This window comes from Hemitrygon akajei, chromosome 13 (assembly GCF_048418815.1).
Source record: "Hemitrygon akajei chromosome 13, sHemAka1.3, whole genome shotgun sequence".
In the NCBI taxonomy this organism is placed as follows: Eukaryota; Metazoa; Chordata; class Chondrichthyes; order Myliobatiformes; family Dasyatidae; genus Hemitrygon; species Hemitrygon akajei.
In genome coordinates this window covers 8,006,110-8,031,506 of record NC_133136.1, presented here as the reverse complement: position 1 = coordinate 8,031,506, position 25,397 = coordinate 8,006,110, and the positions used below count along the sequence as shown (strand labels likewise).

The 25,397-nt window shown below is 42.7% G+C and overlaps 1 protein-coding gene across 1 annotated transcript in view; it reads right to left on the bottom strand.

The window, feature by feature from the left end:
* Positions 1-25,397, bottom strand: part of dcc (DCC netrin 1 receptor) — a 1,312,938-nt gene that overhangs the window by 166,331 nt on the left and 1,121,210 nt on the right. The window contains exons 13-14 of the mRNA XM_073064089.1: positions 16,411-16,552; positions 9,594-9,704 (exon numbers count right to left, since the gene is read on the bottom strand). Coding sequence (XP_072920190.1) covers positions 9,594-9,704; positions 16,411-16,552 — 253 coding nt within the window. The remainder of the gene's footprint in view (positions 1-9,593; positions 9,705-16,410; positions 16,553-25,397) is intronic.

The following is a 25,397-nucleotide window of genomic DNA, read 5'->3' as shown; positions in this document are numbered from 1 at the left end:
GATTTTCCTGTATTTTTCTGCATTCATTTTACCCTCTACCTTCACAAACCTTCCAGGGCCTGTTGCAGTGAAGCATCCCCACAGCATGATGTAGCCACCACCATGCTTCACAGTAGGGATGGTGTGCTTTTGGTGATGTGCAGTGTTTGGTTTATGTTTAGTCTGATGGCCAAAAAGCTCAATTTTAGTTCCATCAGACCATACAACTTTCTTCCAGTTGACTTCAGAGTCTCCCACATGCCTTCTAGCAAACTCTAGCTGAGATTTCATATGAGTTTTTTCTCAACAGCGGCTTTCTCTTTGCCACTCTCCCATAAAGCTGCAACTGGTGAAGCACCCAGGCAACAGTTGTTGTATGCACAGTCTCTCTCATCTCAGTCACTGAACTCCTCCAGAGCTGTCATAGGTTTCTTGGTGGCCTCCTTCCCAAGTCCCTTTCTTGCATGGTCACTTAGTTTTTGAGAATGGCCTGCTTCAGGCAGATTTACAGCTGTGCCATGTTCTTTCCATTTCTTGATGATTATCTTAACTGTACTCCAAGGGATATTCAGTGACTTGGAAATTTTCTTCTATCTATCTCCTGACTTGTACTTTTCAATCTTTTTGTAGAGTTGCCTGAAGTGTTCTTTTGACTTCATGGTGTAGCTTTTGCCAGGATACTGACTCACCAGTAGTTTCTCTCGAGGACAAGGTGAGGGATTCCACAGGTGTGTTCAGAATAAAAGGATTGAAAGGGACAAAATGTGTCCCCTGGAAGACCAGAATGATAATCTATGTGTGGACCCAGAACAAATAGGGGAGATCTTAAATGCATTCTTTGCATCTGTATTTAATGGAGAGATTGATACAGAGTCTATAGAAGTGAGGCAAAGCGGCATCAATTCCATGGACCCTGTATAGATTACAGAGGAGGAGATGTTTGCTACCCTGAAGCAAATCAGGATGGATAAATCCCCAGGACCTGACAAGGTGTTTCCTCGGGCTCAATGGGAAGCAAATGCAGAAATTGCCGGACCCTAGCAGAGATATTTAAAACATTCTTAGTAAAAGGAGAGGTACCAGAGGATTGGAGGGTAGCCAATGTTGTTCTGCAGCTTAGAAAAGGCTCTAAATAGAAACCAGGAAATTATAGGCCAGAGAATCTGACATCAGTTGTTGGAAAGTCACTGGAAGGTATTGTAAAGGACCAGATATATAAATATTTGATTTTGAGCATGGTAGGTCATGAAAGTGGATGAAGACAAGGCAGCGGATGTTGCCTACATGGATTTTAGCAAGGGATTTGACAAGGTCCTGCATGGGAGGCTGGTCAAGAAGACTCAGTCACTCAGCATTCAGGATGAGGTAGTAAATTGGCTTAGACATTATCTTTGTGGGAGAAGCCAGGGAGTGGATGTAGAAGGTTGCCTCTCTGATTGAAGGCCTGTGACTAGTGGTGTGCCGTAGGGATCGATGCTGGGTCCTTTGTTGTTTGTCATCTATATCAATGATCTGGATCATAATGTGGTTAATTGGATCAGCAAATTTGCGGATGACGCCAAGATTGGAGGTGTAATGGACAGTGAGGAAGGCTATCATGGCTTGCAGAGGGATCTGCATCAACTGGAAAAATGGACTGAAAATAGCAGATGGAATATAATGCAGACAAGTGCGAGGCTTTGTACTTGGGTAGGAAAAACCAAGGTAGGTTTTGCATAGTGAATGGTAGGACACTGAAGAGTATGGTAGAACAAAGGGATCTGAGAATACCAGGTACATAATTTGCTGAAAGTGGTGTCACAGGTAGATGGGGTTGTAAATAATGTTTTTGGCACAATGGCCTTTATAAATCAATGTACTGAGTACAGAAGATGAGATGTTACATTGAAGTTGTGTAAGACATTGATGAGGCCTAATTTGGAGTATTGTGTGCAGTTTTGGTCATCTATCTATTGGAAAGACGTAAACAAGGTTGAAAGAGTGCAGAGAAAATTCACAAGGATGATGTCAGATCTGGAGGACCCGAGTTACAAGGAAAGATCAAATAGTTTAGGACATAGAAGATAGAGAAGAGATTTAGTGGAGGTGTACAAAATTACGAGGGGTATAGATAGGGTAAATGCAAGTAGGCTTTTTCCACTGAGATTGGGTGGGACTACAACCAGAGGTCAAGGGTTAAGGGTGAACAGTGAGAAGTCCCTACATGGATAGTGGGGATATGGAGGGCTGTGGTCCTGGAGTAGGTAGTATTTTAATGGTTTTGGCATGGACTAGTTGGGCCAAAGGGCCTGTTTCTCTACTGAACTTCTCTATGACTCTATGTGATAAACTGGGTTGTATCCACCACCCTCTGTTCCTGGGCACTGGCATTTCCATACCTATCAATGATGCAGGCAGTTAGGATACTCTCCACTGTGCATTGACAGACATTTGAGTGATGATAGTAGTGAGGGAAAAGTATGGCAGCAGTGAAATTATCCATAGTAACACACACAAAATGATGGAGAAGCTCAGCAGGTCAGGCAGCATCTATGGAGAGCTGACCTCTCGGGCTGAGACTTTTCAGTCCCTTCATCAGGACTGGAAAGGAAGGGGGAAGAAGCCAGAACAAGAGGTGGGGGAAGGGAAGGTGAAAAGTGAGATCAGGTGACAGGGAAGGTAGGTGGATGGGGAATGGGGGATGAAACAAGAAGCTGGAGGTGATAGGTGAGAAAAATAAAAGGCTGAAGAAAGAGGAATCTGATAGGAAAGGAGAGTGAGTCATAGGAGAAATGGAAGGGGCAGGGGAAACTAGACGGAGGTGAAAGGCAGGAGAGGAGAAATTAAGGCATCAGAGAAGAGGCAGAATGGGAAGTGGAAAAAAGAGAAAGTGTAGGGGGGAGAAATTAACAGAAGTAGTGGAAATCAATATTCATGTCATCAGCTGGGAGGCTATGCAGATGGAATATGAGCTGCTGTTCCTCCATCGTGGCAGTAGAGGAGGCCATGGGCCGATATGTCAGAATGGGAATGGGCAGTGGAATTAACATGGTCGGCCACTGGGAAATCCTGCCTGTTGCGGTTTTCAGTCTGTTGTGGTGTTGGTTTAGATTATAAACGGTAAGACTCGTGGCAGTTTGGAGGATCAGGGAGATCTTGGGGTCTGTGACCATACTACACTCCAAGCCGCTGTGCAGGGTGACAGTATTGTCAAGAAGGTGTATGGAGTGTTGGCATTCATCAACCGTGGGATGGAGTTCTTATATAGCCGTAATGTTACAGCTATATAAGACCTAGGTCAGATTCCACTTAGAGTGTGGTGTTCAGTTCTGGTCTCCTCACTACAGGAAGGTTGAGGATACTATAGAGAGAGTGCAGAGGAGATTTACAAGGATGTTGCCTGGATTGGGGAGCATGCCTTATGAGAATAGATTGAGTGTACTTGGCCTTTTCACCTTGGAGTGACGGAGGATGATAGGTGATTTGATAGAGGTGTATAAGATGATGAGGGGTATTGATCGTGTGGATAGCCAGAGTTTTGTTCCCAGGGCTGAAATGCTAACACAAGGGGGCATAGTTTTAATGTGCTTGGAAGTAGGTACAGAGAGGATGTCAGGGGTAGTTTTTCACACAGAGAGTGGTGGGTGCGTGGAATGGGCTGCCAGCGGTGATGGTGGTAGCAGTGGTGGTGGTACAATAGGGTCTTTTAACAGCTGCTTGGGTAGGTTCATGGAGCTTAGAAAAATATTGGGCTATGCAGTAGGGAAATTCTAGGCAGTTTCTAGAGTAGGTCACATGGTCAGCACAACATTGTGGGCCGAAGGGTCTGTCATGTGCTGTAGATTTCTATGCTTTATGTTCCATATTCTATAACATTGTCATTTAGAGAACTTTTTGAGTAGCCGCATTAACCTTTAAAATCTACAAAAAGAAAAGGATTTCAGCTTGAGACTTTTAAGTTGAGTTTTCAAATGAACAGTCCTGGTGTGGAAACAGGCCTTAAGGCATCGTGTATCGGGAGGTGATGGGTGAGCTTCCTGTGCCTCGGTAAATGGCACAGCTGTAGGTCTTTGCCAGCTGCACAGGTTCAGCAGTATTATAGCAATCCTGAGAGCAACTGGTGAGATGAACTGATTTATATTAGACTCCAGAGTCTCGATGTTGGAATTCAAATTTGCATAATCACAGTTCATGGAATTCATGGCCTCTTGATGCTCAGAATAAGTTTTTTTTTCATTTTTGACCTTTTAAATCAGAGTCTTAACCAGCTTTTTAAAAAATTAATATCAGATCATAGCTGGTAGTTGTCAGTGTGTGCACGAATTTTGTATGAAACTCTCAACTTTAGACCTGCAAGTTCTATTCCTGTGAAGCTGCCTGCCTACAACGTTCAAGAAGCAAATGATCAGTTATCCATTCTGCTTGCAATGGAGTCATTAGGACATAGACCACAGCACAGGAAAAGGCCCTTCAGCCCATCATATGCATGTCCACTCTGTCACTCTGCCAAGTTGCATTGACCTGCTCCAGGACCATAGCCCTCCATACCCCTCCCATCCCTGTACTTATCTAAACCTCCTAAATGTTAAAATCTATAAAACCATAAGATATAGGAGCAGAATTAGGCCACTTAGCTTTTCAAATCTGCTCCACCATGCCATTATGGCTGATTATTATCCCCCTCAACCTCAACCTCGTGCCTTCTCCCCATAACCTTTGAAACTCCTATAAATGAAGAATCCATCATTCTCTGCTTTAAATATATCTAATTATTTGGCCTCCACAGACGTCCATGGGCAATAAATTCCATAGATTTACCACCCTCTGGCCTAAGAAATTCCTCCTCATCTCTATCCTAAAGGGATGTCCCTCTATTCTGACGCTGCTCCTTCTGGTCCCCGACTCCCCCACTACAGGAAACAATCTCTCCACATCCACCCTAAATCAAACCCACCTCTACCACTACCACAGTTCATTCCATATTGTTTCCACCCACTGAGTGAAAAAAGGTTTCCCTTCAGTTCTGCTTAAACATTTCACCTTTCACCTTTAACCCATGACCTCTAGCTCAGGTCTCACCCTACCTCTGGAAAACCTGCTTGCATTTACCCTATCTATACCTCTCAGAATTCTATATATCCCTATCAGATCTCCCGTCATTATCCTACACTCCAGGAAATAAATTCCTAACCTATTCAAACTTTCCCAATGACTCGGGTACTTTCCCAAGAACTCAAATACATCTACAAATTTGCTGATGATACACTGGTTATTGGTAGAATCTCAGCTGGTGACGAGAGGATGTACAGGAGTGAGATATGCCAACTAGCGGAATGGTACCACAGCAACAACCTGACATAACGTCAGTAAGGTGAAAGAGCTGATTGTGGACTTCAGGAAGGGTATGATGAAGGAACACATACCAATCCTCATAGAGGGATCAGAAGTGGAGAGAGTGAGCAGCTTCAAGTTCCTGGGTGTCAAGATTTCTGAGGATCTAATCTGGTCCTAACATATTGATGTAGTTATAAAGAAGGTAAGACAGCGGCTATACTTTATTAGGAGTTTGAAGAGATTTGGCATGTCAACAAATACACTCAAAAACATATAGTTGTACCGTGGAGAGCATTCTGACAGGCGGCATCACTGTCTGGTATGGAGGGGCTACTGCACAGGACCGAAAGAAGCTGCAAAAGGTTATAAATCTAGTCAGCTCCATCTTGGGCACTAGCCTACAAAGTAACTAGGACATCTCTAGGAAACGGTGTCTCAGAAAGGCAGCGTCCATTATGAAAGACCTCCAGCACCCTGGGCATGCCCTTTTCTCACTGGTGCTATCAGATAGGAGGTACAGAAGCCTGAAGACATGCATTCAGCGATTCAGGAACAGCTTCTTCCCTTCTACCATCCGACTCCTAAATGGACATTGAAGCTTTGTACACTACCTCACTTTTTTTTAATATACAAGTATTTCTGATTTTGCACTTTAAAAAATCTATTTAATATGCGTAATTGATTTACTTATTTATTTATTATTATTATTATGTTTTATTTAATTTATTATTTTTTTTCTCTCTGCTAGATTATGTGTTGCATTGAACTGCTGCTGCTAAGTTAACAGATGACACATGCTGGTGATAATAAACCTGATTCTGATTCTGAACCCCTGGCAACATACAAAAATACTGAAGGAAATCAGCAGGTCAGGCAGCATCTATTGAGAGATTTCTTTCTGTAGATGCTGCCCGACCTGCTGAGTTCCTCTAGCGTTTTATGTGTGTTGCTTTGGATTTCCAGCATCTTCTGAATGTCTTGCATTTGAAGTTTTGTCTCAAGTGTGGAAGAACAGCTCTTCAAACTGTGCCATTTTGCTACCCCTCTTAGAGGAAAACCAGGGTTTAACTCCTGAACCCAGGAGTAGAATTTATAAAGGTATGGTATTAAGCATCTACAGCTTCTTCCCTTCCGCCATCAGATTTCTGAATGGTCGATAAACCCATGACACTACCTCATTGTTCTTTTTCTTGCACTAATTGTTTATTTTATAATTTGTATCCATTTTATTTCTTTGCACTGTATTGCTGACACATCAACATCATTATTAGTATGATTGTTCTTGGCAAATTTTTCCACAAAAGTGTTTTGCCATTGCATTTTTCTGGGCAGTGACCACAGCCATTATCAATACTCTTCAGAGATTGTCTGCCAGGAGTTGTGATATGCACCAGCTGCTTATACGACCATCTACCCCCAGTCCTATTGCTTCTTGTGACCCTGCTCAGGGGGCTAAGAAGGTGCTACACCTTGCCCACCTCTTTGAGAACCACCACCTTGTTGTGGGGTTCAGAAGCTTGCATTCCTCAATGGCCCAGAGAACTATGTTGGGTGGAATCAGGGCCTTGGGCTTTGATTCTTGGAAGGGTCACCCATGCCAAACAGGTCAAAGGGTAGAGGCCAGATTGGTAAAAAAAATGTTACAGAACCAGCAATGATGAATTTTCATTGCTGCCCTAACATCAGCAGTGTAACAGGCAATAAGTAAGAACACCTTGCTCAAGGGGGACCTGCTGGCCAGAGGACGGAAGGAGCACCCTATAACCTCATCTGGTAGAGACATATCTTCAGCCCTTATATGGCATGCAACAAATTTCACATCAAATAAGTCAGAGATAATAAAATTGATTCTGATTCTGATTCTCAGTTTTCAAGGATGTTGTACCATGAAAATGCAGTAACATATCCCCAGCTTCCAACAACCATCTCCATTCATGCCCACCGCAATCCCCATCCACTCACCAACTCTGGCAATATTCTTCACTTTCATAAAACATAGAACAGTACAGCATAGAGCAGAACAGCACTAGGTGACCAGTGTTTTGCCAGCCTTGTAACTTATTTCAAGATCAATCTACCGTTTTCCTCCCGGATAGCCTTCCATTTTTCTTTCATTCATGTGGCTATCTAAGTTTCTTAAATGTCCCTTATCCCTATGCCTCTACCATTGCCCTTGTCAGCATGTTCCACGCACAAGAGAACTGTACATGGATGGGAGGAGCTTGGAGGGAAGTAGTCTGGAATGTAGTTAGATAGGACTAAGCAGAAGATCAAGTTAGTATGTATTAAGAAGGCCAAAGGGCCTGTTTCTGTGCTGTTCCATTCTATGGCTATAAAGAAAGAGTTCTGCCCTATCTGGATGGGTGACAATTTTCGTTCAGAATTTAAAGAATATGTCAAACTAAGAGTCTCATAAATACCCCTAATGTATCTGCCTCTACCACCCCCTCTGGCACGGCATTCCACACACCCACCACTCTGTGTAAAAAACTTACCTCTGACAACTCCCTATATTTTCCTCCAATCACCTTAAAATTATGTCCCCCCCACCCCCCCCCCCCGTATTAGTCATAAATACCCTTTCTGCTATTGTGTGCTAACTGTGTGTGGAGAGATCCTAAAGCATGAACTAGCTCTGCATAGTCACAGATTGTGACATGGAAGCTGGAGCCTTTGGACTTTGTCACATCAGGGGCCATAGAGTGGGTCCTTTGAAACACAAAACAAATCCTTGTCCGGAGCAATTTTGGGCCCCATTTCAAAGTTCAAGCTTCAAAGTAGAAAGTAAATTTATTATCAAAGTATACCTAAGATTCATTTTCTGCAGACATCCACTCTAGAACAAAGAAATACAATAGAATTGATGAAAAACTACACTAAACCAATGACTGACAAACAACCTATGTGCAAAAGAAGACAAATTGAGCAAATAATAATAAATAAATAACATGGAGATCAAGAGTCGAAGAGCCCCTGAAAGTGAGTCCATAGGTGATGGAATCAGTTCAGTATCGAGGTGAATGAAGTTATCCATGTCAATTCAGAAGCCTGCAGGTTGAAGGGTATTATCTGCTCCAGTACAAAGGAAAGGATATTCTGGGATTGGAGAGGGCTGGAGGAGATTTATGAGAATGATTCCAGGAATGAAAGGGTTAATTTATGAGGAATGTCTGATGGCTCGGGGCCTGTACTTGCTGCAGGTTAGAAGAATGAAACCTACCAAATATTGAAAGCCTAGATAGGACAAGGAGAGGATATTTCCATATTGAGGCAGGTTGTAAGGTCAAGTATTCATCCATCCATTCCCTTGAACCCATCTAGGGAACCACTCAATAGTCTTAGAACTGCAGGCTAGAAGCTGCCTTGAGCCTGGTGGCGTGTGCTTTCAGGTTTTTGTATCTCCTGCCTGATGGGAGAGGGGCAGAAGAGAAAATATCCAGGGTGGGTGGGGATATTGATTAAGCTGGCTGCTCTACCAAATCAGTTGGAAGTGTAGACAGTATTCTACAGTATATACAATCTCATAAATTTATTAATACTCATGGCTTCTGATCCAACACTGACATCAGGGGGTCCCAAATGCTTTTATGGCATGGATCGATACTGTTAAGCAAGGGGTCCATGGACCCCAGGTTGGGAACCCTTCCCCTACAGGGTCATAAATCTGGCACCATTAGTATATCCTTTGTGTGAAGTTGTTACAGATTAAATCCTCTTTAGCTTTTATAAATAGGCCAGTGAATGTGAGGAAAGTGGAAGCAGATGGACTCTGTGTAGCTAGAATAGATTAGCTTAGATACCCATTTGATTACCAATTTGGTGCCACAGTAGAGTAACAGTTGGGGCAATGCTATTACAGCTCGGGGGCATCAGAGTTTGCAGTTCACTTCCAGTGGCCTCGGTAAGAAAGTTTGTATATTCTTCCCATGTGCACACGTGTTTCCTCCACGATCCCCGTTTTCCTCCCACAGTCCAAAAGGGTAAAGTTTGTAGGTTAATTGGTCATTGTAAATTGTCCTGTGATTGAATACAGGTTAAATATGTGGGGGTTTAGGTGGCAAGGCTCGGTAAGGCAGAAGAGCCTGTTCTGTGATGTACTTCCAAATATATTAAATAAAAAAATAATTTAATTGGTTTGCACAACATTGTGAGCTATGCTGTGCTGTTCTATGTTCTAGATTCACTCAAAGTCATGATCTTTCATCTGTATTGTCTAATTACTGATAATGGTTTGACCACATCCATTGCCATGACTCAGCACTGTAAATGGTGCAATATCCTATTTGTAAAAGGATTATTACCGTCCAGATCATTCTCTGGTGTTTGTATTGTGATCCAGTCCGAGGACGGTCCAGTTCCATTCGTGGTCATGGCTGCAACCTGAAAGCTGTACTGTGCACCTTTGTCCAGACCTGTCAATAGAGGTCACAGGAGTGGTTACATCAGCAAACGTTGCCTTTCATTGCAATATCCATATGAAGACACACATTCAACATTTCATAACAGTTTCTTTCCCTCCACCTTCAGATTTCTGGATGGTCCATGAACCCATGAAATATTTTGCACTACTTTATTTATTTTTTACATTTCTTATTGTAAATTTTGGGTGGTGGAGTACAGATACATCTCTATCAAAGGAACTGTGAAGCTCTCCTTCCCTCTGTTAGCCTGCAGGTCACTCTTGGGTAAGGTGTAGCATCTGCTTATCCCCAGATCAGGGTCATGCGAAGCCATGGGAGCAGGTGGTGGATGGTCGTACGAGCAGCTGGTACATATCACAAGTCCTGGTTATGTCACCACTGACACCAGGCAGACAATCTCTGAAGAGCATCAATAATGTCTGGGGTCACCTGTCTTGAAGAGACACTGCTCAGAAGAAGGCAATAGGAAACCACTTATGTAGAAGAATTTGCTGAGAACAATCATGGTCATAGGGCAATGATCACCCATGCTGTATGACATGGCACATAACAAAAAAACGATTGCAATTTGTAATAAGTTTTATGTATTGTAATGTACTGCTGCCACAGAACTACCAATTTCAATGCATACTGTACGTCAGTGGTGGTAGACCTAATTCTGATCCTGAGATTCAATTCATCTATTTGAACGGGGGTCTAGCATTGAAATTCGGATTTATTTATCACATGTACATTGAAACATACAAATGCATCATTCGCATTCACAAACAACACCACAAGGATGGGGTGCCACAGTAACGTAGCAATTTCCTGACACTATTACAGCTCAGAGCATCAGAGTTCAACTGCGGCATCCTCTCTGTAAGCAGGTTTGTATATTCCTACAGTCTCAGGGGGTGGGGGGGGGGGGGGAATGTACAAACTCATTAGGACAGCGGCAGTCAGCATAATGCTTACAGCAATTGTGCGGGGAACATCAATAGTTATTCAGGCTGGGTCATAAAATCTAGGCTAAGGACAGAGGGAAGCATGTCTTTCCAGCTTTTAAACTCTCTTGGATAAACTGATGTCAGCATTAAAACCGTTGAGAACAGGAGAAACAAATTATATTTAAAATGAGATGCACTCAGTGGCCACTTTATTAAGTACAACTGCACACTGCTTGTTAATGCATATATCTATTGTGATAGTTAATAGGTTAATCCTAAACAACTCAGTTAGCCACTCCAACATGGGAGCAGTTCACATATTGTACAAGCAGGTTTATCAATAAAGTTCAGCTGACTATCCTGCATGCTGGTATACTGGTGTGCTCTGCACTATCCCTCAATATTGACCACAACAATATCTAATCAGCCAATCATCTGGCAGCAACTCAATGCATAAAAGCATGCAGATGTGGTCAAGAGGTTCAGTTGTTGCTCAGATCAAATATCAGAATGAGGGGAAATGTGATCCAAGTGAATTTGACCATGGACATACCATTGGTGCCAGATGGGGTGGTTTGAGTATCTGAGAAACTGTTGATCTCCTGGGATTTTCATGCACAACATACTCTCTAGTTTAGAAACATAGAAAATACAGAGAATGTTGCAAAAAAAACCCATCCAGTGAGCAGCAGTTCTGTGGGTGAAAGTGCCTTATTAATGAGAAAGGTCAGAGGAGGCTGGCCAGATTGGTTCGAGCTGACAGGAAGGCAACAGTAACTCATATAACCACACATTAGAACAGTGTTGTGCAGAAGAGCATCTCTGAATGCACAACACATTAAACCTTGAATAGATGGTCTGCAGCAGCAGAAGACCACGAACATTGAATTGAATTGAATTGACTATTTCTTACATCCTTCAGGGCTGGAATTGGGGTGACTCGGGTCCCCAATGACCCTTTGGGCCCTTTTTACACACCTGTCTTTATAAATGGCATGAATCATGGGAAGTTCACAACTACAGATGCACTGGGCTGCCCACACCGCTCTCTGCAGAATCCTACGATAAAGGGAGGTACAGTTCCCAAACCAAGCAGTGATGCAGCCAGTCAGGTTGCTCTCAATTGTGTTTCTGTAGAAAGTTCTTAGGATTTGGGGGCCTATACCAAACTTCTTCAACTGTCTGAGGTGAAAGAGGTGCTGTTGTGCCTTTTTCACCACATAGCTGGTGTGTATAGACCACATGAGGTTCTCGGTGATGTGGATGCAGAGGAACTTAAAACTATTTACCCTCTCAACCTTAGATCCTTCGATGTCAATAGGGGTTAGCCCGTCTCCATTCCTTCTGTAATCCACAACCAGCTCCTTTGTTTTTGCGATACTGAGGGAGAGGCTGTTTTCTTGACACCACTGTGTTAGAGAATGACTTCTTCCCTGTCCCTGTTGCTTGAGGGTAGGCCAATCAATGTAGTGTCATTGGCAATTTTAATTAGCAGATTAGAGCTGTGGGTGGCGACACAGTCATGGGTATACAGGGAGTAAAGGAGGGGACTTAGTACACAGCCCTGAGGGGCTCCTGTGTTGAGAGTCAAAGTGGTGGATGTGAGAGAGCTCACTCTTACCACCTGCCGGCGATCTGTCAGGACTCATTGGCATTGGCAAAATTTGTTAGGTACAGGTGGTACCTAATAAAGTTGCCACTGAGTGTACTGGCACAGGGGAACTGTGAGTATGCTATATATTATTATAAGACGTAGCTATCTATCCTGGGCTGAACATAGAAATGTAGCTACAAAGAAGGCACAAAAGTGGATATATTTTATTAGGAGTTTGAAGAGACTTGGTATGTCATGAGAGACACTTACGAGCTTCTACAGCTGAACCGTGGAGAGCATTCACCTGACTGCATCATCACCTGATAGGTGGGAACCACTGCACAGGATCAAAATAAGCTGCAGAAAGTTGTGAACTCAATCAGCTCCATCGTGGGCACTACCCTCCCCAGCCTCCAGGACATCTTCAAGGAGTGATGCCTCAAAAAGGCAGCGCCCATCATTAATGACTCTCCTCCCACTACCATCACCCAGGATGTGCCCTCTTCTCATTGCTACTATCAGGGAGGAGGTATAGGTGGCACACACTCAATGATTCAGGAACAGCTTCTTCTCCACTGCCATCCAATTTCTGAATGAACATTGATCCCATGAACACTACCTCACTACTTTTTTCCCCCTTTTGCACAACTTTAGTTAAACTTTAAAAAATATATATATTTTTACTGTAAATTACAGATTTAGATAGATAGATAGATAGATAGATAGATAGATAGATAGATACTTTATTCATCCCCATGGGGAAATTCAACTTTTTTTCCAATGTCCCATACACTTGTTGTAGCAGAACTAATTACATACAATACTTAACTCAGTAAAAAAAAATATTATGTATTGCAATGTACTGCTGCCATATAACACATTTTACGACATTTGCCAGTGATGTTAGACCTGATTCTGATTCTGAGTATAAATCTTGCACTTGCCAGTCTACCTCTCCTGTGTGAACAACATAACAATTCCAAGCCTCAAAGACATCTGCATGTTTAATGCATATAATGAGCCTATTAGTGTCACATTTACCGCAGTTAGGTTTACAAATATAACCCGCGCATATTTTACACATAGTAGATGTCACTTTTTACTATGAATATGACGTGTGAGGGATTGAAGTACTATAGACCAAGCCACGTTTTACCTTGCACTGTAGATAAATTAAGCGATAATCACTCCCAGCTCAATAACATGATCAGTCATCATTAAAACTCATGTCTCATGCTTCGTGGATAAGTAGGTGTACGGTGTGTTGGCCGTCATTATTCAGAGGAATGATTTTATTTACGTTTTAGAGATACAGTGCAAAGCAAGCCCTTCCAGCCCAACATGCTGCACTGTCTAACACCCACCTATTTAACCATAACCTCATCACAGGACAATTTACAATGACCAATTCACCTAATAACTGGTACATCTTTGAAATGTGGGAGGAAACCAGAGCTCCTGGACGAAATCCATTCATTTCAAGAGGTCAAGAATACAAGAGTAAGGATATGCTGAGGCTTTATAAGGCACTGGTGAGGCTTCACCTTGAGTATTGTGTACAGTTTTGGGCCCCTCATCTTAGAATAGATGTGCTAGCATTGGAGAGGGTCCAGAGGAGATTCACAATGATGATGCCACGAAGGAACCCAAATAAGGAACGTTTGATGGCTCTGGGTCTGTATTCGCTGGAATTCAGAAGGATGAGAGGGGATCTCATTGAAACCTTTCAAATGTTGAAAGGCCAGAGTAGATGTGGAAAGGATGTTTCCCATAGTGGGATAGTCTAGGATAAGAGGACACAGCCTCAAGATAGAGGAGCGCCCTTTCAAAATAGAGATGCGGAGCCATTTCTTTAGCCAGAAGGTGGTGAATTTGTGGAATTTGTTGCCACGTGCAGTTGTGGAGGCCAGGTCGTTGGGTGTATTTAAGGCAGAGATTGATAGAACATGGCATCAAAGGTTACGGGGAGAAGGCAGGAACTGGGGTTGAGGAGGAGAGAAGAAAAAGGTCAGCCATGATTGAATGGTGGAAGAGACTCGATGGGCCAGATGGCCTAATTCTGCTCCTATGTCTTATGGTCTTATGGAAACCCATATGCTTATAGGAAAGAGGAGCAAATTTCTTACAGACAGTATCAGACTGAATTCCAGATTCTGACTTCTGAGCTGTAATATTGTGGCACTAACTGTTACACTATAGTGGCGAGTTCAAGAACCATGAAGTAACATTGCAGCTCTAGAAAACCAGTTTGGCCACACTTGCAGTATTGTGTTCAGTTGCCTCATTATAGGGAGGATGCGGAAGCTTTAGAGAAGGTGCAGAGGAGATTTATCAGGATGCTGCCTGGATTAGAGAGCATGTCTTACAAGGAAAGCTTGAGTGAGCTAGGACTTCCTCTTTGGAGCAAAGCAGGATGAGAGGTGACTTGATAGAGGTGTCCAAGTTGATGAGATTCAGACAGACAGTGGACTTTCTTCCAGGGTAGAAATGACTAATATGAGAGGGCATACTTTGAAGGAGGTAGGAGGAAATTACAGGTGAGACGTCAGAGGTAGGCTTTTTACACAGGGAGTTGTAATTGCATGGCACTGCCAGGGGTGATGGTAGAGGCAAATACATAAGGGACATTTAAGAGACTCTTAAATAGGCACATGGAATGACAGAAGAAAGGGAAATATAAGAGATTTATAAGATTATGAGAGGCATAGATAGTGTAGACAGACAGTATCTTTGTCCAGGGTTGAAATATCTAATGCCAGAGGGCATGCATTTATGGTGAAAGGGGATAATTTCAAAGCAGATGTAAGGGGACAGTGTTTTCTTTTTACACTGAGTGTGGTGGGTGCTTGAAATGCAGTGTCTGGGGCGGTGGCAGAGACAGAAACATTAGAGACTTTGAAGAAACTCTTAGGTAGGCTAATGAATAAACGTTACAAGTTTGGCTCAACATCATGGGCCAAAGGGCTTATACTCTGCTGTGGTGTTCTATGTTCTATAATATTTTCTTTTGCTTTTTGAATGGTATGGATGGGAGAGATGGGAAAAGAGCTTGTTTTGCTGTTGCTGTCTTGTTGCTTCATGATTGCGGTTGTTACCGCTGGTGTTGTTCTGCAGTACATGCTATGGTAGCTATGGCAAAAGTTGCCGGTTGCTTCCAAACATATCCTTGAACGCATTGGTTGTTAATACAAACACTGTATGTTTCGATGTACACCTGATGAATAAATAATCTGAATGTGAGTTTAATGAGGTGAGCGTTGGCCTGGAATTAAAAAATGATTTTAGTTTGATAACCCTGTGGAATTTTATGGATGAAATATGAAAAGTGCTTCTCTGGTCTTTTGAGGCACCAGCTACAGACTGTTCATGGTTGACTCAGACAAGAGGGGGAGCACACTGATGTCGAAAGGACGAGCAGTTTGGGGGCTTACTCTTCTAGGGATGGTAATGAAAGGGTTAACACATGAGGCGCATTTAATGGCTCTGGGTCTTGATTCATTGGAGTTTCAAAGAATGAGGGAGGATCTCATTGAAACCTATTGAATATTGAAAGGCTTAGAGAGAGTGGATGTGGAGAGGATGTTTCCACAGTGGGGGAGTCTGGGACCAGTGGGCACAGCCTTAGAATAGAAGGACATCCCTTTAGAACTGAAATGAGCAGGAATTTATTTAACCAGAGGGTGGTGAATCTGTGGAATTCATTGTCACTGAGGCTGTGTCAATGGGCATACTTAAAGTGGGGGTTGATGGGTTCTTGGTTATTAATAGTGTCAAAGGTTACGGAGAGAAGACAGGTGAATGGGGTTGAGAAGGGATGAAGCTCAGCTATGATGGAATGGTGGAGCAGACTGGGCCAGATAGCCTAATTCAGCTCCTATGTCTTTTGGTCTTATAGACAATTCCTAGTTGTTTAGTGTGTGGCCTGTCCTCTGAAATGTCTCCTTCTTGGAATCGATGATGGTTTAGAGCTCAGCATACAAAATTCATGCAATTGGGAATGAGCTTGGTTCCAGATAGGCACAAATCTGTAGGCTATCTAGAATCAACGCAAGGCAACAAAGACAATGGTTGACACTTCTACCACCTTGCTTTGTACATGCAAAGTTTGTGTGCAGCAGAGTGGTACCATTGTCAAGGAAATAACACTCTATCCTTTGCAAAGACAGAATCTCACCTGTAAAGAGGTACCATAGGTTATTAGGCTCCAGGGTCTCCATGTCACCTCTGCGGCCAATCTTTTTGTGACGGATTTTATATCCAGTAATAAAGCCATTCTGCATATTGGATGGTGGTGGCAGCCAGCTGACCTTTATACTCTGGAAAACACAAACATTTCCATCCTTAAGTCATGGCTGTTAAATTGGCTCTCAGTTTACTAGAGTAACAAATAGTGTAAAACAGCTTAAACATGTAGGCATGTCTGTCAAACCCTCATCACCATTTCTGCTCTGATTCCATAATTTCAGTGACATCAATTAGATCATGTGTGGGACGTCCTTTGACTCCAACCTGTCCCCATCACTTCTTAGGTTCTACTGCAGTGAGTAAATTCATAAGACCATTGGACACAGGAGCAGAATTAAGCCATTTAGTTATGGAATCTGATGTGCCATTTGATCATGGTTGATTTATACTTCCTTCTCTTACCCTATTCATCCGTTGCTATGTTGGCACCGGAATGTGTGGCGACACTTTCAGGGCTACACCCAGAACATCCTTGGACTGTGTGGGTTGTTAAAGCAAATAATTTTACTGCACACTAATGTACACATCATAAATAAATCTAAATCTAGCCTAAATCTGAATCTAGCGCAGGGGTAAGCAAAATGGGAGGTGGGAGAAGGTTTGAAGCAAGCAAAACAATGATGCTTCATTCCAGTATTTCCTGATCTTCTCACACAAGGTCACAGAACACACTCCACAGTATTAGGAAAACTCACCGGTACCTCTACTTTCTGAGGAGGCCGAAGAGAGTTGGATATGCACATCTATATTCACGTCACTCCACAGATGCGCAGCAGAAAGCATTCTAATAAGCTGCGTCTCTGCGTAGTACCGAAACTGCACTGTGGCGATCAGGAGGGCTCTAAAATAGATAGCCAAAACTGGGCATCGCATCACTGGCACTAACCTGCCCACCATCGAGGAAATGTACACAGAACCGTGCCGGAAAAGGGCCTCAATTGTGGTCCAGTTAGTGAGTTTCAGATTATAAAATAAGGTGAGATTAGTTTTATTTGACACGAGTACATCAAAATATGGAAACATTCAGTAAAATGCGTTGTTTGCAACGAAACAAATCAAGGAGGATTGTGCTGAGCAGCCCGCAGTGTCACCACACATAGCATGCCCACAACTTACCGACCTTCCTCACCCTAACTCGTAGACCTTTGTAACGTGGGAGGAAACCAGAGCACGTGGAAGAAACTCACACAGTCATGGGGAGAATATGCGCACTGCACGAAGTCAACACAGACAGTGGTGGGAAATGGTGATCACTGGCACTGTAGTAGTGTACACTTGCGGCTATGCTGCAAGATGTATAACTGGGCTGTAGTAATGATCTAACCAAATACCTGCAGATTTACTAGACCTGCCTGGCTGAGCAAAAGAAGATAAAGAGTCGTTATGTATTTTATGTTGCTTGCAAGGTATGCAAAAAGTGATATGTGAATTTCAGAATGAGGAGAAAGTCCATAGAAACTTAACCTTAGTCTAACTGAAAATCAACATAATTGAATTTTGGAACCTAATGCAATGTATCTATGTTACTCTCTGATGTACTCTGATCCTGTGAGCAAATTAGCCTAGTCACCATCAGGGACATATATACAGAAAGGTGCCACAAAGGACCAGTCACATCATGAAGGATTCCACCCTGCTCATCTTCTGTTTGTCCCTCTCCCATCTGGGAGGAGGCTACGTAGCAATCATGCCAGGACCACCAGACTCAAAAACAGTTACTTTCCCAAGCAGTAAGACCGATCAACACCTTCACCACTAACGCACTGCCCCCCATACCCCCAACCACCACAACTTTACCATTTACTGTCAGAGTCAGTTTATGTACTGACACTCCTGAGCCTAGTGTCACTTTATGGACATACAGTCAGTCTATGTGTATAAGCTATCTTATGTATTTATATTTATTGTGTTTTTTCATTATTGTGTTCTTTATCTTATTGTGTCTTTTTCTGTGCTGTAGTGGATCCAAAGTAACAATTATTTCATTCTCCATAACACTTGTGTAATGGAAATTACATTAAGCAATCTTAACCTTGATCTTGATTAATGGCTGGGGCAACAAGGTAGCAAAGAAATTAGCACATTCCTTTACAGCACCAGAGATCATGAATCAGGATTGAATTCATCTCAGCCCAAAATGTCGATTGTACTTTTTTCCGTCGATGCTACCTGGCCTGCTGAGTTCCTCCAGCATTTTGTGTGTGTTGTTTGAATTCTTCCCGCTGTCTATAAGGAGCTTGTACGTTCTCTCTGTGACTACATGGATTTTCTCCAGTTTCTCCAATTTCTCCCACATTTCAAAGTAATATGGTTTGGGTTAGCATGTTGCAGGGATTCTATGTTGGTTCTGGAAGGATGGCAAAACTACAGGCTGCCCAGCACACTCCTTGCAGATCTGATTTGTCACAAAACAAACCATTTCACTGTATGTTTTGATGTTTCAATGAACATGTGACATGGAAAACTTATCTTCCATCTTTATCTTTATAATATCTCAATCTTCCATGTCTGAATGGCTCAAAATCCTTTCCTTTTCCACTCAGTGGCCACTTTATTAAGTACAGAGGTACACCTTCTCCTTCATGCAAATATTCCAGATTGTTTAATGTCAGTTCCAGTACACAAACGTAAAGCAGAACATTATTAGCAGAGGCGGAGCAAAGTCAAGATGGCGCTAAACAGCTTGCATCTTCGGAAACAGCTCTATTTCTACCTTTGATATCTCTTTTTCTCCTTTTCAAGACCCTGACCTGGAGTTCCACTCTGACTTCGGTTCTTTGTGGGAATGGCAGCTGCTCTCAGGGCCTCACGACCAGCCGCTTTTTTGATACCCCAAGGATGTGGCCTGGAAGATTAGTGCACTTCAGGGTTCCGGATTTTCATGGCTCTGGAGACGTGCTGATTCTAGGCCGGTGCCCCTGACTGAGGCATCGCAGGAGAACTTAGAAGACTGGGAGCAGTGGGTTAGCTGCCGTGGGTTGTGTGCCCAGAGACCTGCACCTTTCTGGGGCCGACTCTTAGCGTAGAGCTCGAAAAAGGCGATGCAACAGACTTTTCACATAGTAAATCAGTGACTTGTTTGTTATGTTTCCCATCTCACTGTGAAATGGGGGCACCTCTTTTTCCCCTATTAGGGAGAGAGAAGGAGAGAGCCTGTGGTGTGTTGAATACTGGGTGAACAAGTGGTCTTAGGGGTACTGCAAGTCTGTGTCTTTATTGATGCTTTGCTGCATACTCCAGTGCTCCATGGAGGGTGCCGATGCCTTTTTTGCTGGTGGGGGTGGGGGTGGGGGGGGATTCGTTGCCTTGCTGTTGCTTGTGTGTGGGGGGGGGGAAGCTGGGGGGGGGATTTGGGGTTCCAATGTTTAACTGTCATTCATTCTTTGGGGCACTCCTCTGTTTACGTGGATGTTTCAAAGAAAAAAACAATTTCAGGATGTATATTGTATACAATTCTCTGACATTAAATGTACCTATTGAAACCTAATTGTTAGTCCGATCCGATGCAGCACCGAAAATACACAATAAGATAAAGAATACTAAAATAAAAACACAATAAATAAAAATACATAAATAGCTTACGCCATAGGACCATAAGACATAGGAGCAGAATTAAGACATTCAGCCCATCGAGCCTCTGCCACTATTCCATTATGGATGCTTCCAGATCCAACTCAACCCCATACACCTGCCTTCTCGTCATATCCTTTGATGCTCTGACCGATCAGGAAACAATCAACTTCCGCCTTAAATATATGCACGGACTTGGCCTCTACCACAGTCTGTGGCAGAGCATTCCACAGATTTACTACTCTCTGGCTAAAAAAAATTCCTCCTTACCTCTGTTCTAAAAGGTCACCCCTCAATTTTGAGGCTGTGCCCCCTGGTTTGGGATACCACCAAAATAGGAAACATTCTCTCCACATCCATACTATCTAGTCCTTTCAACATTTGATAGGTTTCTATAAGATCTTCCTGCATTCTTTTAAATTCTAGTGAATACAGGCCTAAAGTTGCCAAACGCTCCTCATGTGTTAACCCCTTCATTCCCAGAATCATCTTCGTGAACCTCCTCTGGACTCTCTCCAATGACAACACATCCTTTTTAAGATATGAAGCCCAGACTGTTGACAATGCTCCAAGTGCAGGCTAACTAGTGTCTTATAAAGGCTCAGCATTATTTCCTTGCTTTTATATTCTATTGCATTTGCCTTCTTTACTACTGACTCAATCTGTAAACTAACCTTCTGGGAGTCTTCCACGAGGACTCTGAAGTCCCCCTGCACTTTCTCCCCATGTAGATAACAGTCCACACTATTGTTCCTTTTTACCAAAATGTGTTATTGAATATTTCCTAACACTGTATTCCATCTGAATTGAATTGACCTTATTACTTACATCCTTCATATACATGAGGAGTAAAGTCTTTATTTTACATCTCCGTCTAAATGTAGAATGTGCAATTTATAGTAATTTATAATCAATAGTATGTACAACAAAACAGTCAATATATCATAGAAATACAGTTGTGTCAGCATAAATTAAGCCTGATGGCCTGATGGAAGAAGCTGTTCCGGAACATGTTGGTCCTGGCTTTTATGCAGTGGTACCGTTTCCCAGATGGTAGCAGCTGGAACAGTTTGTGGTTGGGGTGACTCAGGTCCTCAATGATCCTTTGGGCCCTTTTTACGCATCTATCATTGTAAATGTCCTGAAAAGTGGGAAGTTCACATCTACAGATGCGCTGGGCTGTCCACACCACTCTCTGCAGAGTCCTTTCACCACACAGCCAGTATGTACAGACCACATGAGATCCTCGGTGATATTTATGTTGAGGAACTTACAGCAGTTCACCCTCTCAATCCCAGATCCATTGATGTCAATAGGGGTTAGGCCTGTCTCCATTCCTCCTGTAGTCCACAACCAGCTCCTTTGTTTTAGTGACAATGAGGGAGAGTTTATCTTCTTGACACCACTGTGTCAGAGAGATGACTTCTTCTCTGTAGGCTGCCTCATAATTATTTGAAATTAGGCCAATCAGTGTAGTATCATCAGCAAATTTAATTAGCTGATTGGAGCTGTGAGTGGCAACACAGTCATGGGTATACAGAGAGTATACCATTTTTAACCATTTTTCCAATTTGTCTAAGTCCTGCTGCAATTGCATTGCTTCCTCAGCACTACCTACCCCTCCACCTTTCTTCGTATCATCTGCAAACTTTGCCACAAAGCCATCAATTCCAATATCCAAATCATTGACAAAGTTAAAAGCAGCAGTCCCAATACTGACCCCTGAGGAACACCACTAATCACTGGCAGCCAGCCAACAAGAAAAGGCCCCCTTTATTTCCACTTGTTGCCTCCTGCCTGTCAGCCATTCCTCTATCTATGCCAGTATCTTTCCCGTAACACTATAGGATTTTATTTTGCTAAGCAGCCTCATGTGTGGCACCTTATCAAATACTTTCCAAAAATCCAAGTGAATGAGATCCACTGCCTCTCCTTTGTCCACCCTACTTGTTACGTTCTCAAAGAACTCCAACAGATTTGTCGGGCAAGATTTCCCTTTACAGAAACCATGCTGACATTGACTTATTTTATCATTAGTCTCCAAGTACCTCAAAACCTCATCCTTGATAATAGACTCTAACACTTCCCCAACCACTGAGGTTAGCCTAACTGGCCTGTACTTTCTTTTGGAGTGACATTTGCCATCTTCCAGTCCTCTGGGACCATGCCAGGATCAAGTGATTCTTAAAAGATCATGACAAATGCATGTTACCTCTTCAGCAACCTCTCTCAGAACTCTGGGATGTAGTCCATCTGGTCCAGGTGGCTTTTCCTTTGTAAGAGCAATGGCACTCACTCCTGTTCTCTGACGCTCACGGAGCTCTGGCACATTGTAAAGTGTCTTCCACAGTGAAGACTGATGCAAAGTACTCAATAAGTTCATCTGCCATTACTTTTTCTCCCATTACTACCTCACCAGCATCATTTTCCAGCAATCCGGTATCAACTCTCACCTCCTTTACACTCTTTATATAATTGAAAAAACTTTTAGTATCCTGCTTTTTATTATTGGCTAATTTGCCCTCATATTTCATCTTTTCCCTTCTTTTAGCCTTTTTAGCTGCCTTTTGTTGGATTTGAAAATCTTCCCATTCATCCAATTTCCAATTCACTTTTGCTACCTTATATGGCCTTTCCTTGGCTTTTATGCAGTCCTTAACTTTCTTTGCCAACCACAGTTGCCTACCCCTGCCAATTGAGGACTTCTTCTTCTGTGGGACATATCTGTCATGAGTCTTGTGAACTATTCCCAGAAACTTCAGCCATCTTTGCTCTGCCGTCATTCCGGCCAGTATCCCTCTCCAATCCATTTGGGCAAGCTCCTCTCTCATGCCTCTGTAACTCCCCTTATTTCATTGTATGTGAGTTAATCTTCTCCCTCTCAAAGTGCAGTATGAATTCAATCTTATTATGATCACTGCCTCCTAAAGGTTCCTTTACATTAAGCTCCCTAATAAGATCTGGGTTATTACACAACACCCAGTCTAACGTATTCTTTTCCTGAGTAGGTTCAAGCACAAGCTGCTCAAAAAAGCCATTTTGTAGGCATTCAATAAATTCCCTCTCTTGTGATTTGACACCAACCTGTTTTTTCCATTCCCCTTGCATATTGAAATCCCTCCCCTATTACAATTGTGTCATTACCCTTATTATATGACTTTTCCAGCTCCGTTTACAATCTCAACCCCAAATCCTGGCTAATACTTGGAGGCCTACATATGAATCCCATAATGGTTTTTTTACCCTTCCTTGTTCTTAACTCCACCCACAAAGATTCAACATTCTCTGACCCTATGTCACCTCTTTCTAAAGAAGTAATTCCATCTCTTACCAATGGAGCCATACCACTGCCTATGTATTCCTGTCTGTTCTTTTGATACAAAGAATATCCTTTGATGTTAAGCTCCTAACTGTGGCTTTCTTTCAGCATGACTCATACGTAAATCTAATGAGCCAATCACGTGGCAGCAACTCAATGCATAAGAATATTCAGACATGGTCAAGAGGTTCAGCTGTTGTTCAGACCAAACATCAGAATGGGAAAGAAATGTGTTCTAAGTGATCTTCACTGTGGAAAGATTGTTGATGCCAGATGGGGTGGTTTGAGTATCTCAGAAACTGCTGATCTCCTGGGATTTTCATGCATGACAGTCTCTAGAATTTACAGAGAATGATGTGAGGAACAAAAACATGCAGTGAGCGGCAGTACTGTTGGCAAAAACACCTTGTTAATGAGAGAGGTCAGAAGAGAATGTCCAGACTGGTTCAAGCTGATAAGAAAGAGACAGTTAATCAAATAACCACGTGTTACAGCAGTGGTGTGCAGAAGAGCATCTCTGAAAGCACAACACGTTAAACCTTGAACTGGATCCAGGTGAGTGGGGAAGGGAGATAAAGTAAGAAGCCGGGAGGTGATAGGTTGAAAAGGCAAAGGGCTGGAGAAGAAGAGATCGGATCGGAGAGGAGATTCGACCATGGCAGAAAAGGAAGGAGGTGAGCGCCAGCAGCAGGTGATATCCAGGTGAGGTGAAGAAGTAAGAGGTTAGAATGGGGAATAGAAGAAGACGGAAGTGGAGGGAGAACATTTACTGGAAGAAGAAATCAATGTTTATGCCATCAGTTTGGAGGCTAACACGACAGAATATAAGGTGTAACAAATGACAACCACTGACCGAAAGCTACAATCTGCTGAATTCAGGATATTCTCTGTGATTTCCCATGCCCACACAAAGAAGGGAACATTCTCTCAATCATGGCTCTAATGTGGTACAAATGCTCGAGTCTCAGCAACAGCAGTAAGCTGGAGCAGAAGCAGTCACTGATTCCAACAGCTAACAGCTGTAATTATAGTCATTGAAGCATAACTTCAATATATCATAGACAATTACACAGATTGCAGGTAGCTATCAATGATGAACCAGCCTTCCTTTATCCTTTTGCTATTAAATACAGTCTACTTGCAAGATCAAATAATGATAGTCATTTCAAATGAACACTCTAGGCTTTCAGTAAGATTTCCGTATTGGCCCATTAGTGTTTCCATCCAGGACAGGAGAATGGAAAAGACAAGTTGTTATTACAATATGGTCTGATTAACGTTATGGTGTGGAGACATCTATTGAAAGACCGCAAATAACTGTCTTGATCTTTCATCTCTGTCCCATGCACAATAGTGTGCACTCTTCAGGCAAAGAGACTGGATAAATCAACTGTATTTCAGGCACAAAATTGGTATCTAATCAGCTAATTCAGTTGTGAAAATCAAAAATGATGGTGATTGCTGAAGATCTAAACAGAGCAGAAGGCGGAAATACTCAACAGGTCGGGCTGCAGCTGTGAGAAGAGAAGCAGATTCTATTTTGGAAATGAGGGGTCTTCAACCCAAAGTATTAACTTTACTTATTTTTTAATTTAGAGATACAGCACGGTAACAGGCCGTCCCAGCTCAATTAGCCTGCACCACCCAATAACATGCGCCCTATTAACTTCCTAACCCATACCTCTTTGGAATGTGGGAGAAAACCAGAAAACTTGAAGGAAATCCATGTGGTCACAGGGAGAACATGTTGTACATAAACATTGGGCGGCATAAGGGCATATTAGTTAGCACAACACTTCATAGTACAGGCAACTGGGTTCAATTCCTGCCGCTGCCTGTAAGGAGTTTGCACATTCTCTCTGTGGCCGTGTGAGTTTCCTCCAGGTGCTCCAATTTCCTCCACATTCCAAAGATGTACCAATTATTAGGATAATTGGTCATTGTAAATTGTCCTGTGGTTAGGCTACGATTATATCAGGGGATTATTAGGTGGAATGTCTCAAAGGGCCAGAAGGGTTGTTCTGCAC